The 22248-nt window shown below is 40.4% G+C and overlaps 1 protein-coding gene across 1 annotated transcript; it reads right to left on the reverse strand.

Annotated features, from left to right (window-relative positions):
* Nucleotides 1–13545: 13545 nt before the first annotated feature.
* LOC145038783 (uncharacterized) lies at nucleotides 13546–15120 on the reverse strand. The gene is made up of 5 exons (XM_078987033.1): nucleotides 14810–15120; nucleotides 14614–14713; nucleotides 14077–14176; nucleotides 13891–13982; nucleotides 13546–13807 (listed from the first exon to the last, which is right to left on the reverse strand). The coding sequence occupies exons 1-5, from the start codon at nucleotides 14964–14966 to the stop codon at nucleotides 13669–13671; spliced, it is 588 nt and encodes a 195-aa protein (XP_078843159.1). The 5' UTR covers nucleotides 14967–15120; the 3' UTR covers nucleotides 13546–13668.
* Nucleotides 15121–22248: the final 7128 nt, after the last annotated feature.

The raw sequence follows: 22248 nt of genomic DNA on the forward strand, positions 1-22248 counted from the left end.
GTCTTTCGAGAAAGAGAGTTTATAAGCCAAGGAGACAGTGGGAGGCAAGTTGATCTTGAAGAAATTCAAGAGTCAAGTGGTGAAGGAACTTCAAACTCTAGCCCTCAACCTGAGGAGGAAACTCCTGTTGAGCCAATTGACGAATCTGTACCTCTGAGGCGTTCCACGAGAGTTAGGAGTGCACCTGAGCATTACTATGGATTCCATATTACTGCAGAAGGTGAGACACTTATTAGTGATGAGACACTAGTAAGTCAAGATGACCCTAACAGCTACGAGGAAGCCATGGCAGGCCCCGAGTCTGCTAAATGGAAAGAGGCTATGGATAGCGAGATACAATCCATGTATGACAATCAAGTTTGGAACTTGGTTGAGAATGTACCAGGTCGAAAGACTGTAGGGTGCAAATGGGTCTTCAAGAAGAAGACCGACATGGATGGTAAAGTACACACTTATAAGGCTAGACTGGTTGCAAAGGGCTTCTCTCAAATTCCTGGAGTGGATTATGATGAGACCTTTTCTCCGGTATTCAAGATTAAGTCTATTCGGGTTCTGTTAGCCATAGCCGCATTTCATGACTATGAAATTTGGCAAATGGATGTCAAAACCACTTTCCTTAATGGGAAGCTGGCTGAAGATGTTTACATGAGTCAGCCAGAGGGTTTTGTCAGCAACAAGTACCCTAATAGAGTGTGTAAGCTTGAGAAATCCATCTATGGATTAAAGCAAGCACCTCGCAGATGGAATCTTTGCTTTGATGAAAAGGTCAAGGAATTTGGCTTTTCTAGGAGTGAAGATGAATCTTGTGTATACGTCAAGGCTAGTGGGAGTATAGTTAGCTTCTTGGTATTGTATGTGGATGACATACTACTCATAGGAAACGACATTCCAACCCTGCAGGAAGTAAAGTCCTGGCTTGGAAAGTGTTTCGCTATGAAGGACCTTGGTGAAGCTGCCTATATTTTGGGGATAAGGATCTTGAGAGATCGGAGTAAAAGACTAATTGGACTTAGTCAAAGTACCTAGTTGGAGAAGGTTCTGAAGAGATTCAGAATGCAAGACTCCAAGAAAGGAGAGTTGCCCATCCAGAGTAACGCCAAACTGAGTAAGACACAAAGCCCTAGCACTGAGGCTGAGATAGCACAAATGAGTCGAGTACCTTATGCTTCGGCTGTAGGATCGATCATGTATGCTATGACGTGTACTCGACCTGATGTAGCTTTTGCCCTGAGCATGGTTAGCAGGTTTCAGGGGAACCCTGGTAAGGCACACTGGACTGCGGTAAAGAATATTCTCAAGTACCTACGAAGGACTAAGGACTAGGTCCTTACCCTCGGTGGGAGTGATGACTTGAGAGTTGTAGGGTATAGTGATGCTAGCTTCCAGACTGATAGGGATAACTTCCGCTCTCAGTCGGGCTGGGTCTTTACCCTAAATGGAGGAGCAATTTCTTGGAAGAGTTCCAAGCAAGAGACAGTGGCAGATTCTACTTGTGAATCAGAGTATATTGCAGCTAGCGAAGCGGCAAAGGAGGCTTTATGGCTGAGGAACTTCATTGGAGACCTTGGAGTTGTACCAGCTATTAAAGAGCCAATGGAAATTTTCTGTGATAGTGAAAGTGCTGTTGCCTTAGCCAAGGAACCAAGGGATCACGGGAGATCCAGACACATCGACAGAAAATACCATTTCATCAGACATCGGATCGAAGAAGGACTCCTCGTGGCAAAGAGGGTATCATCAGATGAGAATCTGGCAGATCCCCTCACGAAGGGACTGACTCGGATTAAGCATCTCCAGCATGCTCGGAGCATAGGGCTGAAGGATGATATTAGATTTAGTAGTTAGATAACCTCGAAATTTGTAAAGTGTAATTGACATTTGATGATGAATAAAAGTGTTTTATTTATGAGTAAAGTGTTACTATCTCTTGTCGATCGTTTACTATATTTCTTTTGCATGTTTTGACTTCCAGAATAATTTTGTTTGGTATAACATATTATTCAAACCTCCACAGTCGGTCATATGTCGGAAGTAGGTATGAATCAAGACTGTCATGTTTGGTTGTAGAGGTCTGGGACAAGGCTACAACAATCATGAGTGCTCATAAGTTCTGAGCATTGGACTCAACCCACGCTCACTGGAATCACTTCATGGAATTCTATCTCGAGTGATCGTGAGACGGTAATATCATATAAGTCTTTAAACCTAGAGATATGCTTTGTTACTTACAAGTTGGTTATGCATTGATTGTACGAAAAACGCATTGGTAACTCGATGTTATAAAATCGCGCTCTTGTGTATAATTCAATGAGTAGTAGAACAAACATATGAGTCAAAGTTTATCTGTTCCTTCTTGGATTAGAAGCTGATATCTGGGCCCCTCGATGATTTTGTTTTGACCTAGGTACCGGGCCCGGTCAGAACTAAATTGATGTGTTCAATGAAGTTCTTTGTCAAACAAATCGGAAATCGGGAAACAAATTGTTGGACAATAAGTAAGACATTGTTCCATGTATTTGTCCGACTGATATCTAGAACAGAGGATTATATGATCACTTATCTTAAATGGCGTACCATCATCTTCTCAGTTTCGAAAAACCTTGAAAAGAGCTACGATTGCCGATCGGTTCCTGAAGTCATACTTGCAGTAATAGTTATTAGACTTATCCAAGTGGGAGACTGTTGGATAAGGTGTCTAAGTCCATAACTATTTCTGGTATGTACTTGACCGGACCCGGCATGGTCCATTTGGGTTGCATGGCACCATGCAATTGGATAGACTAAATGAGAGAAATAACACTTGGAGATTATTAATATATTATAAGTTCTAATATATTAATAATATTATTTGATTAGTTTGATCAAGAATTAATTTAGAATTAATTAAGTGATCAAAAGATAACTAATTAAATATATGGGTTGATTATGTAAATCATCCATATCTTGTATAGTGGGCTAAAAGGCTCCATTGACTATCAAGTTGGGTTCCACCCATAGGATGCTCCATGGGAGTTACAAACCCATGGGTTATGGAAACGAAGAGTCATGACACATTAGGGTTTAACCCTAGATGTGTCAACACTATATAAGTAACATGTTCTCCACCCAAAATTGGCTACACTAAGAAATAAGAGGGCTTGGCCGATTTTGAAGAGTGTGTGTTCTCTCATAAGTTCTTCCAAGAGCATTTGGTGTTGTGTGAAGCATTTGAGGCATCACACTTGGGGTGCTAGGCTCACAAGGTTTCAAGGAACACAAACAATAACAAGGTAAGTTATTCTATCTATACTTTATGTTAAAATTGTTCCCCATGTATGCTAGATAGGAATATAACCTTGGAATTCAACTTTGCATGACAATTAGACAAACATAGATCCAAGGTTATTAGGGTTGCATGTACACTTAGGAAGTGTTAGAATGCTCAAAACCCATCAAGTCCTTCGTGCAATACGCTATAGACAAGTATCATTAGTCAGGAAAACCCCATCTCCCTAGTCAAGGAACAGTAGGGTGGCTCGATCCAGAGGAAGAACCGCAGGAGGAACACGAAGTAGAACTCGCCGGTGAACCCGCCAAGTCAATAAATGGACCTCGAGGAGGAAGAGCCCAAGGGCAGAGATGATAATGACTCGGATGCATAATCTGATGTCATTAACCATCCATGAAAAGCCAGAGTACCGACTTATCGTGTGGGCCCCAGTGGCCCCATGCCCCCTTGGGCATATGAAATTTGGAAATAGAGTCACCAGCAGGGGATACGGCCACACAAGGGCAGGAACCGAGGTCTCTCCAACCATCGGCCATAAAGGACCCGCTGACCAGGCTTGCCCAATCATGGTCCGACGCACCTGAAGTATTGATAACCGAGCTCAGGACACCCCAAATCGAACGAAACGAATGTGGCTTGCTATTAAGAGGGATGAAAGGCAAACATGGGAAGTGAATGGAGACTCTCGAGCGAGACAGTTAGTTTGGGAGGTACGCCTACGAGATACCGAGCAACAAGTAGCTCGTCTCCAAGGTGCATCCACTTCACCAACACCACCACCAGACACTTCCCGCCACGATTAGGATCAGCCTTTTCTAGTTCCCCCCTACTATCCGACATGACTCTCTTTCGTGTACTAAGATGGTACTTACCCCTGAAACAATCATGTGCCATATTGATTTCATTTTAACTGCAAAGACTCAATTATATGCATAAGCGAACCCTCGAGACCACTAGAGACTTAAGGATCTCGAAACCAAAACACCCTATATACTCTAAGGATAGACGTGACGATCGTGCCAAATATGTGATTACCTACTACCATAAATATATCATGGGGATGTTGATGGAAGCAGTAAGAACTATACAACAAGATGCAAAGTATTATAGAGTACAACCAGGAATGACGATCATTACTTACAATCTAGATTATCAACGAGCAGCAGGAAAATGCCATCTCGCAAGAATAAAAATCGCACTCGTGAGACACCGCTCCTGCAGATGGACCCTGCTACATTTCAAGCTGCTGTAACGGCGGCAGTAACCGCTGCTATGGCACAAATCAATGCAAACAACCCCAATGGAGGCAGGAATAGCATTGACAACTCCAGCCAAAGGGACGAACATGGAAACCAACAAGTGACAACCTATCAAGGAACTCCAAACCCCAAGCTTAAGAGCAGGAAGCTGAGGTCTGGAAGTAAGAGAAAGGGACATCCCACTCAAGGGTTCTCAAGGAAGCAACATGTTGTTGCTGTTTATGAGACCATGACCCCTATTACATCAACAACCAGGAGACCATATGTTGGAATCCTTCCAAAATGCAACCAGTGCAAATTCCATCATAGGGGAGCCTGCCGGGAGATGCACTGTGACAAATGCAACCGAAAGAATCACCCCGCCAAATTCTGTAGAACTTATCCATGCCAGAAGCGTCATCCAAATGAAAACGACAAAAATCGCAACAACCCTAACAACAACACCAATAATGAGACCATTCACACCTACTATGGGTGTGGAGTAACCGGTCACTTCTAGCGTAGTTGCCCCAAGGATAACAATCAAGGTGCAGAAAGATCAGAAATGGTCCTGACCTGGGGTCAAGGGGAAGCAGTCCAAGACCCAACGGTTGTTATTGTTATGTTCCCACTTGACGACTCCTTCGCTTACCTCTTATTCAATGGTAAATCCGAGTGAAGTTTCGATTAGTAACATATTCAAACACTTACTAAAACAACATCACCAAAAACTAAGCTAAGCCTTCTCAATGGACATGGCCAATGGGGAAAACTGATTTAACCGAGGGTACTTATGCGGAGTACACCTTAACACTAAACAACCATTCATTACAAATAGATTTCTTGCCGGTAAATATTAGGAGTTTTAATGTGATAATCGTCATGGTTGGGTTAAGCCCCCCACCGTGTTGATACTATGTGTCGCGAGAAGACCGTTTGCCTTCACCTTCCTAATCACAAAAACTCTAATAATCCATGGTGATAAACCTGGCGCCAATCTTCTTCCTATCTCGTGCATTAAGGCGCAGAAGTGCCTGCACCAGAAGAACTACGTTCTCCTCACTCATGTTGTGGACAAGACCAAAGAAGAGGTAGGCATACAAGGTATTCCAGTAGCATGTGATTTTTCCAAATGTGTTTCCCAAGGAACTTTCGGGAATATCCCAGAGAGACAGGTCGAATTTCGAATCAACCTCATATCGGGAACCACATCAATTGCCAATTCACCCTATAGGTTGACTTCCGCCAAAATTTCACAAGTTATCCTGTCAACTGAGTAGAATTGTTGCGCAAAGGATTCCTTAGACCAAGCTTCTCATCCTAGAGAGCTCCGGTCTTGTTTTTCTAGAAGACAGATCCTTCCGAAGCTCCAAGGAGCTCGTTACTTCTTTAAAATAGATCTAAGAATCGGTTATCATCAACTCTGAGTCCGAGAAGGCGACATTTCAAAAAAAAAAACTGCCTTCCGAACTCGTCACGACCATCTCAAATTCGTTGTGAGACCCTTCAGTCTAACGAATAATCCCACACTATTCATGGACCCTACGAACCAAGTCTTTCCAACCATTCCCAGTTAGCCTTTTCATTATTTTCATCAATAACATTCTCATCTACCCTCGAAGCAAGAACAAAACATTGTCAACACCTACTACCAGCCTTGAAAGTATCAAAGCTGGTGAATATCACGACGATATCCGGGTGATCATCGATAGGTTAACCCAATCTGCCCATTTCCTGCTACTACAGATCGTGAGACTCCATGAAATATCGGTATCTACTATCTCGAATCGAGATAATGGGATTACTTCAAGACTTTGACAGTCATCTCAAAAGACTATGGGAACATAGCTAACTATGAGTGTTGTTTACTACTCTCAAACCAATAGCCAAAGCAAACAAACCACGCAACCACTCAAATTCATGCTATCAGTCTGGGTGTTTGAATTCAACAAGTCAGGGAATACCCAGTTTCCCTTGACTAAACCCTCATACAATAACAATTATCGCACGAGCATCAAGATTGTTTGTTTCGAAACTCTTTATAGTCATAAATGCATATCACTCGGTAGTACTCTCATGAGACCAGAAACCACTAGCGAAACAACAGAGAGGATAATCCAAATCAAAGCTGGACCTCAAGCATCGCGAGACCGATAAAAGAGCTATGCTGACAAGCGGCGTAAGCCATTAGGATGGCAAGTCGGGGATCGCATGTTATTAAAGGAATCTCCTAGGAATTGAATGATTCGTTTTGGGAAGCGGGGAAAACTGAACCCACGGTACATTGGACCTTTCGAAATCCTCGCCCGAATAGGTCCGGTAGCATACAGACTGCAACTACCCGCAGAGCTAAGCGGTGTACACCCCGTGTTTCATGTCTCTAATCTGAAGAAGTGCCTATCTGATGAAACCCTCGTCATTCCTCTTGACGAGATTGAAATCAATGAGAATCTCCTGTTCGTTGAAGAACCAATTGAAATCATGGACAGGGAGGTGAAGCGTACTAAGAAAAGTCGCATCCCGATCGTGAAAGTACGGTGGAACACAAAGCATGGGCCAGAATTCACGTGGGAACGCGAAGACCAAATGAAGCAGAAGTACCCTCACCTATTCTAGCATTCTCAAACCTAGCTTTCAAACAAAATTTCGGGACGAAATTCCCTCTAACGGGGGGATGATGTCACAACTAGAAATTTTGTGTCTTGTAATCACTAAACTCAAGAAAAATGTTGAACCAAAAACTTAAAAGCATGTGTGATGCTTATTAAATGACATCAAAAACTTCAATCAAATACATCATGCAAGTGCTACAAATAGTCAACAACCAATTAGAAACCCTAGAAGTCCTTGTCTAGGTCCATTTTGGACTAGGACTTCCTTATTGGACCAAAATGGACCAATAAGCTTCCAATTTGACTATCATGGGCTTAGAACCCTTAAATGGGCTCTAATTGAACCCACATTTATTTATTTCAATATTTTGGGCCATATTGGGCCTAGAATGAAATGAATTAAAAGCTTTGATCCATGATTAACCTAAACTAGCCCAACAAAGTGTAAAAATCATATTATATTTCCTTTTAGGTTAAAACTCATCCAACTTAATTTACACATGGGCTTGTGGGCATTAAAGCCCAAATTTCTCTTTTTCCTTCCATATTTTCGGCCCAAAACAAGCCCAAGAGGAAGGGTTGACCTTGTGAGTGACACCTCACAATTAACCAAAGGATTTCCATGCAACATGTCCCATACTTCCATGCATGCATCACTTCATGGTCTATTTCTTTCTTCTCTCACTCATTCTCGGCCGAAACACACACACACATACACAAATATCTCACAAATTCTCTCTAGAATACTCAAGAACACATCCTTCCTCTCCACTCAAAAAATCTCGAAAATTAGGAGGCTTTCAAGAGGATATTTCCACAAACTCTTCATCTAAGGTAAGGTTATGCTTGGATCTAAGACTTAGATTCTTTTTTTTATCAAAATCTCTTCCTAATCCATGCAAAAATCGTGATCTTGCAACCTAGAAAACTCCATAAACTCGAAAACTTCATCAAGGGGTGCTAGGGTCAAAAATCACCAAGCTTTCTTCCATCCTTTCTTCAAAAACCGAATCAACATCCAAAGGTGAGCTTCATACCCCCTTATTTTCGGTTTTTATAAGTTTTTGTGGGGGAGAATACAAGCAAAGGTGTAGATCTAACATTATGTGTATGACATGTATGATTTCTATGCTTATATGTGTGTTTGGTATGATTATGATGTTGGATCTAGTCATAAATCACTAAAAACCGAGATATACTTTATGTTAAATGATACTAACATAAAACATACTACTACATACAAAGTATACCAAGAAAAATAGCTAAGTGGCTTAATAATACATACTTTGGGCTAAAAAACTCATTTTTTAGACATAAATGTTAAAAATACAAAGTTGAAGGGTCCAAAATGAAATATTTCGAAATCTGATGGGTGAGATGAGTCAAAACAGTTTCCATAGTGTATTTTCTGAAAATGTACTCTTTTGGAGGATTAAAAACATAAATTTCAAGCTTAATGGGCTAAAAATGACAATTTCGGCCCAATAGGGCCCATTATGCGAAATTTTCTGTTTTGGAGGGCCAAAACTGTGTTTTTCTGTAAAACAGTGGACTACTAGTGTTACAAGTACTTTTCAAAGGTTTAAAATGCTTTTCAAATTTAAAAAGGACCAAAGTTGCAAAAATTTTCCAATTGGGGCCAAAATTGTAAAAACTGCGAAAAAGAAGGGTTATAACCGAGAAAACTGCAATTTTAGGGACTTAAACTGTTTTCAATGAAAAATATGCTTAAAAATATTAATTTCAATAATTTTTGGTGTTAAAATGTCAAGAAAAATGATTTAAGGACCAAACCGGAAAGTTATTTAATTAGAGGGTGGAAAAAGTAAATTTTACAAACAATGAGGGGCTGAAAACAGAAAACGTTCAAGGCTAATTCAATACACGCAACTTGATCAAATATTGGCACCGCGACTACCGACACAATACACAACAATACCAAAAATCGTTGTTAAACGAATTGATTCGGTCTCGAATCAATAACAAATCCAAAACTACTAACACTACAACGCTCAATACACATATGGAACTCTCGGAACTCTATACTCTCGTGGAATTACTCAATACGTCGACGTACATTCCTTATGCCCAAAAGTTGCAAATCATGCTTGTTGAGCCTAGCTAGCCCGATGACATGATCTTTAGGCCCAAAGGATACTTGCTTACATGTAGTTGGGTCCAATACGACTTAACCGCGTGTAAAAGGACTTTCAATGGCAAACGTGTTGCTGGTCCCCAAGGGTCCTTCGGTGCTGCTAGTAAAGTCGGAACTCACGATTGCGGGTTGGGCTTCGGGCCCTTCGCAATTGCAATGGTCTTGAACGACGTAGGGAAATACCGAGGGTTTCGCACCTTCTCTTTTTCTCTTCGGTCGTGGGACTACACAAGTCCGGGAGGGTTGAGTTATGTGAATAAGTGCGAGCGACGCCTAAGGGATCGCTAGTATGGTTGTCAACTGGACGTTTTCATTAACGTACGTTACAACAATTCACAACCCACTGTATACGCAATGCCTCCGGAGCTCAACGAATACCTCTAATGTAATGAAACAACAACACATAAACTAATTAAAGCAAAGTGATAGGAAAACATCGGGTTTTCCTAGGGTTTTCAACTAATACACTTACGAATTACATGCCGAATTTTACAACTCGTACGCTTACATCTATAGAAAACAAACAAGCATACTCACGGATCTTCACACTTTTTTTTACGCAATACTATTTTCAGAAAATATCGGATTTTCTGGTGGTTTTCGAAACAATACAAACATTGGATTTCAAACATTACTTATGAACTCACCAACATTTCATATGTTGACGTTTTTCAAAATACTTGTATTCTCAGGTAACAGATAAAACGAAGGGATAAGTGTACTCAGTGACGTTTTGCTGCTTGTTTAATTAGCACCGAACAATCTACTTTCTGGGCATTTAACGTTAGGGAACAATGTACTAAATGTAAACGCTACCGGTTGTATTATTCCAATGCTTGGTGATGTATGATGTTACGTTTCATGTATATTCATTGTAATGGTATTCAATGGAGTCACGACAGCCCTCAGACGTTTCCGCCGTCTGGTTCGGGGGTGTGACACTCGAAATCATAAATCCCATGCGTGTGTACAGATCATGTCGGCGCCTTCCCACGGTCGTCACTAGTACCTGAAACAAATAACACCAAACACTGTAAGCACAAAGCTTAGTGAGTTCCCCAAAATACCACATATAACACATATTAGCCACTCGAGGCTATAAGTCTGTGGGTCCGTGCACCCAAACTCTGTGAACCCTCAGGTTCTAACTCTGTAAACATGCACAACATAAATCACAAAGAATAATGCAGTGCAACATATAACATATAAATATGGCATACAAGCACTGTATCACATAACTCTATTTACCTACTCAAGGTAAAGTATAGTGAGAAGACTCACCTCGCGTGTCTAGTAAATTCGTAAATACCTGAAATCACTAGTGCTCGATCTCCCGAGCTATAGTCCTCCTATAACACAATGCATCTCTAATTAACACTTTCCCAACTAAGGTTGACTATCCCTTAACAAGTCAACATAGGTCGACCCTGGTCAATGGTCAACGGTCAACTTTGACCGGACTCAGCGAGTGCACTATAGTGACTCGGCGAGTCTAGGCGCATACACTGATTTCCCTGGGATCCTCACTTGACACGTCGAGTATTCTCCTAACTCGACGAGTTCCACCTGGCATGAGTTGTGGGGCCTCCACGACTCAACTCGCCGAGTCTCAAGAACAACTCGGCGAGTCCCAGCTTGACTCAGTCCACCTGTCAACCCACTCTGACTCTCCCTGACTCACTGAGTTAATCCCTTAACTCGACAAGACCACTCTCTGAGCGGTGCTGGGCAATCTTCATGCTACTCGTCGAGTCTGTTCTTCGGACTCGGCGAGTCCATGCCATGCAACGACTCAAACTCCCTCCTAAGGTCAGATCTGTTCCACTAACTCATAGATCTAGTCCTTCCAAGCTTATTTATCACGTAAAGTTGCTATCTTGATGCACATACAACATCTATATGACCATATATGATGATTTAGCCACAAATACCACAACTCAATGTCATAACCTCCATTGCTCTTCATAAAGCTTGATGAGTGAGGCTCTCTGGACCTCTATGGATCCAGATCCAAATCCTCATCACTAGAAAGGGACTATTTGGGCGTCAAATCAACCGAACAAAGGCCATAAGAAACCCTAAATCCAAATATACTTCATAAAACAGAAGATAAGCTGAAATAATACCTCAAGTTCGATGATCTAAGCTTCAAATCCACAGTATAGCAACCTCCTTTGCTTCCTCTTGGCTAGGATCTTCTTCTTCTTGCTTATACAACACCACAAAGGTCAAGAATGGCTTCTTTTCTCTCTCAAAACATTCAAGCACTCTAGGGTTTCTCTCTATGGATTGGTGAGCACAAATGACGGCCATAAGGCCCTTTAAATAGGTCTCAAACCCTGGGAATTAGGGTTTCATTACACAGCGTGGACTCGCCGAGTCCAGACGCGAACCTGCGTCCAAAATCGCGATCCTACTCGGCGAGTTCGAGCTCCAACTCGCCGAGTCCACTCACAATTCTAAAAAATGCACCAATAATAAATACATGGAAATTTCGGTCTGTTACATTTATTGTAGTTGAAAATGAAAATTAAGTAAGAGGAAGATAAATGTGTAATTTATAAAAATAATGGAAGTAAATCAATTTAGAAGTTAAATTATAAGAACATTGGACACTTATATTGTATTATATGATACAAAACGATGTAGTATTGTGAGTTTGGGTACCTAAACTTATATACCTTAAGGGTGTATATATATATATATATATATATATATATATATATATATATATATATATATATATATATATAGGTTCAGGTTCATTTGAGACCGTTTTAATTTTGTGAGACCGTGAGACCAAATCTAAAAATAATTTTAAAATGCAAAATAAATGGAAAAATCCAAAAATTCTTTTTTTTAAATATTATTTTCGGAACTTGAATTAACTAAAAAAATTAAAAAAAATAAAAGTAAAAATAAAAAATAAATAAAAATAAATTCCATTTTTTTGAAAAATACGTGAAATATTCTAATAGAATATTACACTGACATCTTGTAAAAAATAATTTTAAAATGAAAAATAAAAAGAAAAATCCAAAAATTCTTTTTTTAAATATTATTTTCGGAACTTGAATTAACTAAAAAAATAAAAAAATACGTCTCACGGTCTCACAAAATTAGGTCGTCTCACATGAACTTAACCATATATATATATATATATATATATATATATATATATATATATATATATATATATATATATATATATATATATATCAATGTTGCAGAAATCGGTCTAATCAGGGATTAATCGCTAATCGGACATCCACCGATGATATTTATTACTAATCGGTTACTATAATTGGGCTTGGTCAATGCAAATGAAAATCGGAATTAATTGGAACTAATCGAACTTAATCGAACCTAATCGGGTTTGGTCAATGCAGGTCAAAGTTGGACCTTCTCGCTTATTTTGGAGGATTAAAGTTAGATTTATAAATTTTTGAATAATTTTCTTAATAATTAATGGTTTTCGATTAATCCTTAATTGTGAGTCCACCGATTAACGATTTCTGCAACCATTATATATATATTTAATATATTTTTTAACTTTGAACTTTTATATTTAATATAATTTTTGCATATTTCAAAAGATTACAACTACTTTTCGCAAAATACTTTCTTACAAATAAATATTACAACTTCTTGCTAACAATTATTTCTCCCAAACATACCGTTAATTAGCATATACAATATTAAATATGTTTCTTAAACATGCCTTGTTTGCGTGTACACCAATCGTTTTGTTTGCATATTTGTTTAGTAATCCTCATCATAGTTTCTTATTAACATTGCTTTTACTTGGTTGCTTCATGTTTACTTGGATACTCGATACCTTTTTGTGTTTATTGTCAAAAGCTTTTACTCCTATTTGTGCTTATAGCTCGACTTGAACGAAATAGACGTGAAAAAATACAAGCTATTTAAATGATGATAATCTTCTTTACAACTGATGATGACAAATTTAGATTGGTGCTCGACAATGTTGTATAATTTTTTGATTTTGCATTTTTTAAGTTGTGAACATTATGATATGAACAACTTTTTTTTTTTTGATAGACATTCATATATTTTAAAAACTAGTCATAAAATTCGTCTCTCATGTTAAACTTATTAATAAAAAGTGTTTTTTTTGCCAAAGTTGACTCGAAGAGAAAAAGATGAAATTGTGCATAAATGATAAAAGAAATGTTTCTATTTCGAACAACACGTTTCCAAAATCAATTTAAATATTAGGTAATTAAATCGTTATTTGGTTATAAACTCGCAACACTAACTCTTAAATCGTTGATTTTAAAACTATATTCCAAAAAAAAAGGTGATCCACCATCTTAATTCCTAAATTTACAACATTCTAAAAAAAAAAAATTCACCTACCTATTTGGATCATCATCATACAATACTATTACGAAATTTCCTGTATGAAAACCAACCTTTCAAGAAATTTGCCACTTTAGAGCCATGAATGAACACCGACTCCCCTTCATCATCTTCTTCAATAGAATCACAGTTTCTGGCATCATCACTTGACCTGAAAATTTAAAAAACAACATTTTAGTTACAAAATAAGCAACAAATATATGAAATATATAATGGGAAGTGATTGATTCATACATTGAAGGTTGTTTCAACTCATCACTTTGATTCTTGATCATTTGTTGTCTTGTTGGTCGATAGTTGATTGTAACATGTCGTACAAATTTAATCTGAATGTATCAATGACAAAAAATTTAGAGCACGTTTATTTATAAGAACATGGGAATGTTAAATTGAAGGATGTGATATGAGATAATAGATAACCTGATCACCATCTTTGATTCCAAGTCTTCTTATATATGCTTTATCATTCAACAGCTTTTGGCCTTTATAGCACAGACAAAAATGCCCCCATACATGTGACCTGATATCATGAAGTTTCTTGAGATGTTAATAAATAGTTAACTTTTCAGATAAACCAAAAGGAACAGTCTGGTGCTATTTAACAATTGTAGAATTCAACAAATAATTGAAGTCCAAATCAGTCTTCACATGTGGTGATCCTGACATTTTCAAGTCTAAATGTTTCCTTTGCTTTCTCATTCAAGAAATCAGTTTAGTTTGATATATCACTTTTAGAAAATGATCTTTATTGTTGAAAAAAGTTACAGTTTGACCTAAGATTCGTGGTCAAGGGAACGAAATTCAACGTAAAAGCTTATACGAGTTCATTGCAATCAAGGAAAAAACTGTTTTATAAGTTAAAAGTTATAGCGTGTTAATGCCAATTGCACCAAAATATGAATCTGTAACAAGTAACAACATCGATTGATCTTCAATACGAAGTTATACGCATCTTACCAGGAAACAATGCATCTCTTCTCCTTAGGCAAGAAGCGAAAAAACTCCTCTAATACGAGTTTAAGATCTGCTACGGTAGCATTCATAGAAACCTCGACGCCTAAATAGTCAAAGAAAAAGAAATCGGAACTTAAACAACCGAAATTGAGCGTGAAACAGATTACATTACGAAATAACAGAAGAATCGAAAGTTTACCAAAGGAAGAACCATCTAATTTCAGAACAGATAACTTGAGAAGCTGTTTAGGAAGCTTGTGATATGAAAACGATAAGCGTCGAACAATGAGTGCGTTGTGCATCAAAACCCTTGGATTTCGATTATCGTGATCGAAGCTCGACATTATCTCCATCATATGTATGTGTGTGTGTGTTTTAATGATCTTGGCAATAAAGAAACCCTAGCTACTTTGGGGGTCAAACACAAGTGAGTGAAGAAAAATGGCAGAACAACGAGAGAGAATCGGAGATGGAGATGGAGTTTTTTTGGGAGGGGGAACGAATTGGCGACCGTTGTAATGAGAGGAGGTTGTTTGTTGGGAAGCAGAAAAGTTTATGTACTTGCGGTTTCACTCGCCTCAATGGACGCGCGTGCGTCTGAAAGAGTTTACACATAAAGTTATACAAATGGTCCCTTGGTTTATAAAACGTTATAAGTCTAATCTTTTTAATTTGGGAAAACAACATAAATTCCCTACAAACTTTCTAGGGTTTATTCATTTAGTCCTTAAAGTCTTTGTCGGATTTTATGGGTCCCTAAACTAAGTCACGACCTGCCTTTTTAGTCCCTTTCAACCTATAATAGTCGGTTCAGTGACATTTTAGACAAAAAAAACTCACATTGTGTCCTTACAAAGCCAAAAAAAAAAAAAAAAATAAAAAAAAAAATTCGGGAACTCGTTATGGGCATTACGAGTTTGTGGTGATGTCATTTGGGCTCACCAATGCACCAGGCTGATACTCGATTGATCCGACATTGTATTTATTGATGATCTTGGTGTATTCCAAGACCATAAAGCAGCATGAGGAGCACCTTCGAGGGTTTTTAGGGGTTTTGAGGCGAGAACGACTTTATGCTAAGTTCTCGAAGTGTAAGTTTTGGTTACGAGAGGTCCAGTTCCTAGCACACCTCGTTAAACAGGATGAGATTTTGGTCGATCCGACCAAGATCGAGGCTGTGATGCAGTGGGAGGTTTTGAAATCTCCTTCCAATATCAGGAGTTTCTTGTGTTTGGCAAGGTACTATCAGAGATTCATTAAGGATTTCTCCAAGATTGTGGTACCCCTCACTCGTATGACGAGGAATGGGGCGGATTTCTGATGGGGCCCTGAGCAGTAGTCATCGTTTGATACTCTTCGGCAGAGGTTATATGAGGCCCCAATATTGACCCTCCTAAAGGGAGTTGAGGGTTTTGTGGTATTCTGTGATGCATCCATCACCGGTTTGGGGGCAGTCCTCATGCAGAGAGTGTAGGTGATTGCTTATGCTTCGTGGCAGCTAAAGCCACACGAGTCACGATATCCTACTCATGACTTGGACTTGGGGGAGATGGGTTTTGCACTCAAGATTTGGAGGCACTATCTATATGGGGTCCATTATATCGTCTACACAGATCATAAGAGTTTAAGTCATATTATGGATCAAACGGACCTGAACATGAGGCAACACAGGTGGTCGAACGTAGTCAAGGATTATGATTGTGATATCCTTTACCATCTGGTTAAAGCGAATGTGGTGGCGAATGCTTTGAGCCGCAAATCGGCTAGATCTTTGAATATGGAGATGTGCTTGAGGATATTAGTGGATTCCCCACTTTTGGAACTCATCAGGGAGGCTCAGCCCGGGGGAGTTCAGAAGGAGAACTGGAAGCAAGAGAGGATCAGAGGTGAGATTGACAAATTTTTAATGGATATTCGAGGGTTATTGACCCGGTGTGGTCGGGTTTGGGTTCCAGTTTCTAGTGAGATCAGACAGATTATGTTGGAGGAGGCTTATAAGTCTCGTTTTTCTATTCATATAGGGGCCACCAAGATGTATCGTGATTTGAGATTGAGCTATTGGTGGCCGTGTATGAAGAGGGTGCTTGGTATGTTGAGAGATGCATGACCTGCAGGATGGTCATGGATGAGCATCAAAGACCGCATGGCAAGCTGCAGCCTCTGGAGGTTTCCATGTGGAAATAAGAGCAGATTTCGATGGATTTTATCACCAAGTTACCAAAGACGGTAAAGGGTTATGATGCTATATGGGTCATTGTGGATCGATTGACCAAGAGTGGCCACTTTTTAGCGATTCGGGAGAGTTCTTCGGCCGAGAAGTTAGTCGATATGTATGTTCGTGATATTTTTGATCGCCATGGGGTTCCGGTGTAACATCTAGGATTTCGGGTATGTTTGTTTGTGTTTCAATTTTTGAGGATTTAGGAGGGACTCGACGAGTCGAGAGTCTGACTCGCCGAGTCACGTCGAGTTGATTGCAGGTATTTAATGAGAGGGCTCGATGAGTCCAAGTATGGACTCGCCGAGTAGGTGCTGGGCAGAGAAAACCCTAAGTTCCGGGGTTAGAGCCTATTTAAAGGAACTTATGACCTTAGATGTGCCTCATATCTCCTGTGAGAAACCCTAAACCGCCATTGGAGCCAAGGGAGAATTCTTATGATGAAATCAAGTATTTTGGTGTGATTTTGCAAAGGAAGAAAAGGGATTTAGCTAGAAGGACCAAAGGAGGATGTCATACTAAGACATTCAAGCATGGATCTCCATTATGAGGTAGTAATTCGACCCCTTTCTTCTGTTTTGTGAAGAATCCTTGAATCTAGGGTTTTCTTTACCCTTTCTTGGATAGTATATGATGCATATGGGGTCCCAATGTGGAATAAGTATTAGTTATGGACCTTAAGAGGTTCAGAGAGTCCCAATCTTCCAGCTTTATGCAGTTCCATTGGAGTTATGAATCTAGGATGCCATTTTTAGAGTTATTTCACCATATAGAGCTATATGTGTGTTGCATGTGTATAAATTCTGGACCTTTACATGACTATTGGTTGTTAGAAGGTCAAATCTATAGGTTGGGGAAACAGATCTGACCTCAGAATGTCATTTGAGTGTGGCCATGGAGAAAACTCACCGAGTCCATAAGAGGACTCGACGAGTCGAGTCGGATTCCCCCGTGATTCGTGACATGTGGTAACCTGTCGAGTGAAAGGTTAACTCGACGAGTTGGTGAGACCTTAGGAGGATTCAGAGGACAAGCATGGACTCACTGAGTCACCTGAGTGCACTCGACGAGTCTGGTCAAAGTTTGACCGTTCACTAGAGTTGACTTCAGTTGACCTTAGGGTTTTGGTCATACTGATTCAAGAGAGGTCAGGGAGGGGTAGAATGGTCTTCTACCCATTCTATAGAGATGAGGTCAAGAGAAAGTATTAATGACAGATGTTTTCCTTATGTGTGGCGGAGGCTCGATCGAGGTTATCAAGCCAAAAGGTTTACTAGACATCATGAGAGGTGAGTCTTCTCACTATACTTTACCTAGAGTGGTAACTATGTGTGACCGGAAGGTCTTATATGCTATGCAGAGTATGTGATATGTGTTGTTATGTGATATGTATGTGCTATGCTATGTTCTGAGTACCATGATATGGACCGGAAGGTCAACAGTGTATGGACCGGAAGATCAAGATGATGAGGACCGGAAGGTCATACGAGTAGAGCCGAAAGGTCTATCAGAGTTGGGATGGAAGTCCCCTGAGACACATGGATCGAAAGATCCCACAGAGCTATGGCCTTAAGTGGCGTATGTATTGTATGTTGTATTTCAGGGAACTCACTAAGCATTTATGCTTACAGTGTTATGTGTTATGTGTTTCAGGTACTAGCGATGATCGCAAGAAGGCACCGGCATGATCCGTACACACCGATAGAGGATTTATTTTATGATCTTGGGATATGTTTTATCATGATGGAATTTGTTAAATTGAGATTTGAGAATATTGAATGAGTTATATGTTATGTGAAAATTGAAAAATTGTTTTTAAAATTCACGTTGTTACAAGTTGGTATCAGAGCCTTGGTTTGAGGGATTCGGATGCACCATCAGGCATATTTGAACTCAAACTGAGGATTTGAGAAAGTTTTATACAAGAAACATTTTTTTCTAAAAAGTAAAAGAATTTGAGAAAGCGGAAAGAAGTAGTTTGTACGATCAGTCAGCACCCGAACGGTGATTTCCCAAAATACCCTTACGTTATGTGTTATGAAATATGATATGATATGCTATGTATGCTAGAGTAGGCTAGGTATTCATATTAGGACTAGAGTGGCCTGATCTATGATGCCTTAGCCTAGGAGATTACTGCTGCTATGAGATGCTTGAGAGTGAGTGGGTAGTAGTGAGGAGCTTATGAGGGGCCTACCGAAGGGTAGCCGGTGCTTAGCGAGAAGTAAAGTACTTGTGATCTAGGATCCTAGGAGGAGGACTTGGGTGAGTACCAATGCGGTGTGGACGGTAGTATAGGGCCCATACTACTGAAAACACCGGATCAGTGTGCAGTCCAAGTAAGAATCCTTAGGGTACCAAGGAACAAGTAGGATTAGGTGATCGAGAGCGAGTATATTCGATCGAGTCTCTGGTATCTCTGTGTTGTGTTTCAGAGACATCATGGTGGGTACACGTCACACCAGAGAGCAACAGATTTAGCGATGAAGAGATTCGCAGGATGACTCACGATGAGGTGGGCCTATGACGTTGAGGGATGTTTCTACACTTGTTCCTATCCGGAACATTTAAGGGTACGGTTCGCGCTAAACCAGTTCTACTTGGGAGCAAAAGACTAGTGGAAATTTGTGTCGGAAGACTTCACTCCTGCAGAGATTACAACGGTGACCTGGAAGAAGTTCACCACCATGTTTCGAGACGATTAGGTTCCCCAGTGGAGAGGGAACGGTTGGCGCAGGAGACCTAGTCCTTTAGGCTGGAGACGGAGTTCGTGACTGTGATTACACAGATGTTTCACGAGAAGGCGTAATTTTTCCCTGAGCATGTGTCTTCCTAGTAGGCACGCATGAGTCGATATTTGAGCATTCTGAGGAGAGATATCCGGGAGTTCATAGCGAACTCAATGTACCGAACATTTACCAAGCTCCAGGAAAATGCTTGGAAGAGGGAGATTGAGCTAGAGACTCAGGCCATGGAGGAGGCTGAACCTCAGGAGTGGTGATGTCATGGTTCGATTACCATGATTGGTAGCAGACAAAGAAGTGATGTCATGGTTTGAGTATCATGGTGGATGGTAGCTTGAGAGGTGGTGTCATGGTTCGGGTATCATGGTTCGTAGTATATAATGCTTGTACCTTTTTCCAGATTATTCCGTCATGATGGATTAGGTGGAGATCGGATGCGACAGGGTATTAGGCCTGAGGGCCATGTTGAATGAGTTTCAAAAGAAGCATCCCTTGAGAAGGAGGTTGAGATAAATTCAAGGATTTTTGGTGAGCTGACAGATGCAGTCGCAAGACTCAAGGATGAATAGAGATGGTGCTTATGAAGGATTGCGGCCTGAGTTGAGCAATCATTCGATAGTAGAGATGTCGTTTTCTGTGACAAGTAGTGATATTTCCGTTTCCTGTGGGATACATAAGAAGTGTTGAGATTTCGGTTTCAGAGTTTGGGAGTACACCTTGCGGGTTGACACTGATGGTGATCTTCCACCAGAGTATTGGGCGGTATATCTGCCGTGAGATAATGATATAACATGAGCTGGTTGTCAGTGGAGACTAAGATGGTCAAGGACCAGTATGCACCATATTTGAGTATAGCAGGGCATGTGTTAAGTAGTAGCATCGGATAAACAAGAAGAGTGTATCGGGAAAGTGGCCCTTTTGTTTATGATGGGTATCGAGTGTAGGAATGGAGACTTTGTTCTGGTGATGATTCATGTGATGGAACGTTGGTTGAGAAGACGAGGATGAGGAGTACGAGGAATCATTATTTCCGGACTGAGAGTCAGGGTTCTTATATATTGTACGATTGAGATTCTTGGTAGTGGAATAGTATGAGATTCTGAATGACTAAGAGGCAGTCATGATGAAAAGTTTCTGAAAAATTTCATCTGAGGTTCGGGGTATTGGAGTTGCTTTATCCCTATCGGGGAGATCATCGAGCGTTGCGTAGCACCTTCTAAGAGTAAGTGTGATTTTTCTGGCGGAAACGGTATGTGAGATAGATTGTTAGTGCACCAATTGGTGATGGTTCGAACCCTAAGTGGGGGAGAACCGGGAACTTTATTGAGGAGATCTGATATTTGTTCAAAAGCGGTTAGAGAATTGGATATAGAGATCTGCAGTGCAGGTTCATGAGATCATGCGTATTGGTGGTCGAGGCGAGACGTAGAGCGAGATAATGCCTGTAGTGCATGTTTGTGAGCGAATGAGTGTCTCCATGGCAAGTAGCCGTTGGTCGGAGACCTTGAGGTGGTTAGGAATTCTTCGAAATTATTATAGTGAACTCGAGATGGTTGGCTCGTAAGAGTAGTCCGGCAACGGAGAGAACTTTGGTTCATTGTATGGGCGGTTGTATGGTTTGAAAAGAGTAGGAATTGATTTAGCAAAAACTTCAGGGTTGATATGAGTATTATTGCATGAGTTTTGAGCAATATAGAAGGAAGTTTCGGATTGTCGCCAATATGTTCTGAGTCGCTAACGATTCCTTCATGTTTCAATTGAGAGTTGGGATACTCTGTAGTGGCATGTTGTGAAATGAAGATTTGTTATGAGATTCTAAGGAAATGCGTGGGGGTATCTATGTATGATGCTAAAAGAAGGAGATCAGGGGTTGAGGCGGTACGTCATGAGGTTCTGTGGTCATTGCCGAGGTATCCGACTATGATGACCTAAAGTTCGGATTAATGTTAAGTCTTGGGTTGAGACTGCAAGTGGCGTATTGAGTATCTGACGTACCAGTGGGAGCCCTTGGGTATTGGCATAAGGAGGAATGGTTTAAAAATGAGAATTGCAGTGGGGAGAGGTGTCTTGGTGATGGTGGTTATCGTCAGGAATAATGATGCGAAATTTGGATAAGTGTGGGCACCTATCTATGTTAGTCCATGGAGCATGTGCTAGTGGACGCAGGGTGTCGGTAACTTGAGAATGAGATGGTGGGAATAAGTCAGAGGATGTTGTGATGCTACGGGAAGCCGTAGTACTCACTAGTAAGAGGTTGTTGTGATGCTACAAGAATCCGTAGTACTCGCTAGTCAGAGGTTGTTGTGGTGCTACGGGAAGCTATAGTACTCGCTAGTCAGAGGTTGTTGTGATGCTACGGGGAGTCGTAGTACTCACTAGTCAGAGGATGTTGTGATGCTACGGGAAACCGTAGTACTCACTAGTCAGAGGTTGTTGTGATGTTACGGCAAGCCGTAGTACTCACTAGTCAGAGGTTGTTATGATGCTACGAGGAGATACTACTCACTAGTCAGAGGTCGTTGTGATGCTACGGGAAGTTGTAGTACTCACTAGTCAGAGGGAGGTTGTTGCGATGCTACGGGAAGCCGTAGTACTCTCTAGTTAGCGAGAGGTGGTTATGAGGAAGTACTCTTTGATCTGAGCATGACGCCGAAGAGTTTTGGGCTAAAGTATCCC

The sequence above is a fragment of the Lactuca saligna genome, chromosome 4, assembly GCF_052625555.1.
Source record: "Lactuca saligna cultivar CGN05327 chromosome 4, ASM5262555v1, whole genome shotgun sequence".
NCBI classification, from domain to species: Eukaryota; Viridiplantae; Streptophyta; class Magnoliopsida; order Asterales; family Asteraceae; genus Lactuca; species Lactuca saligna.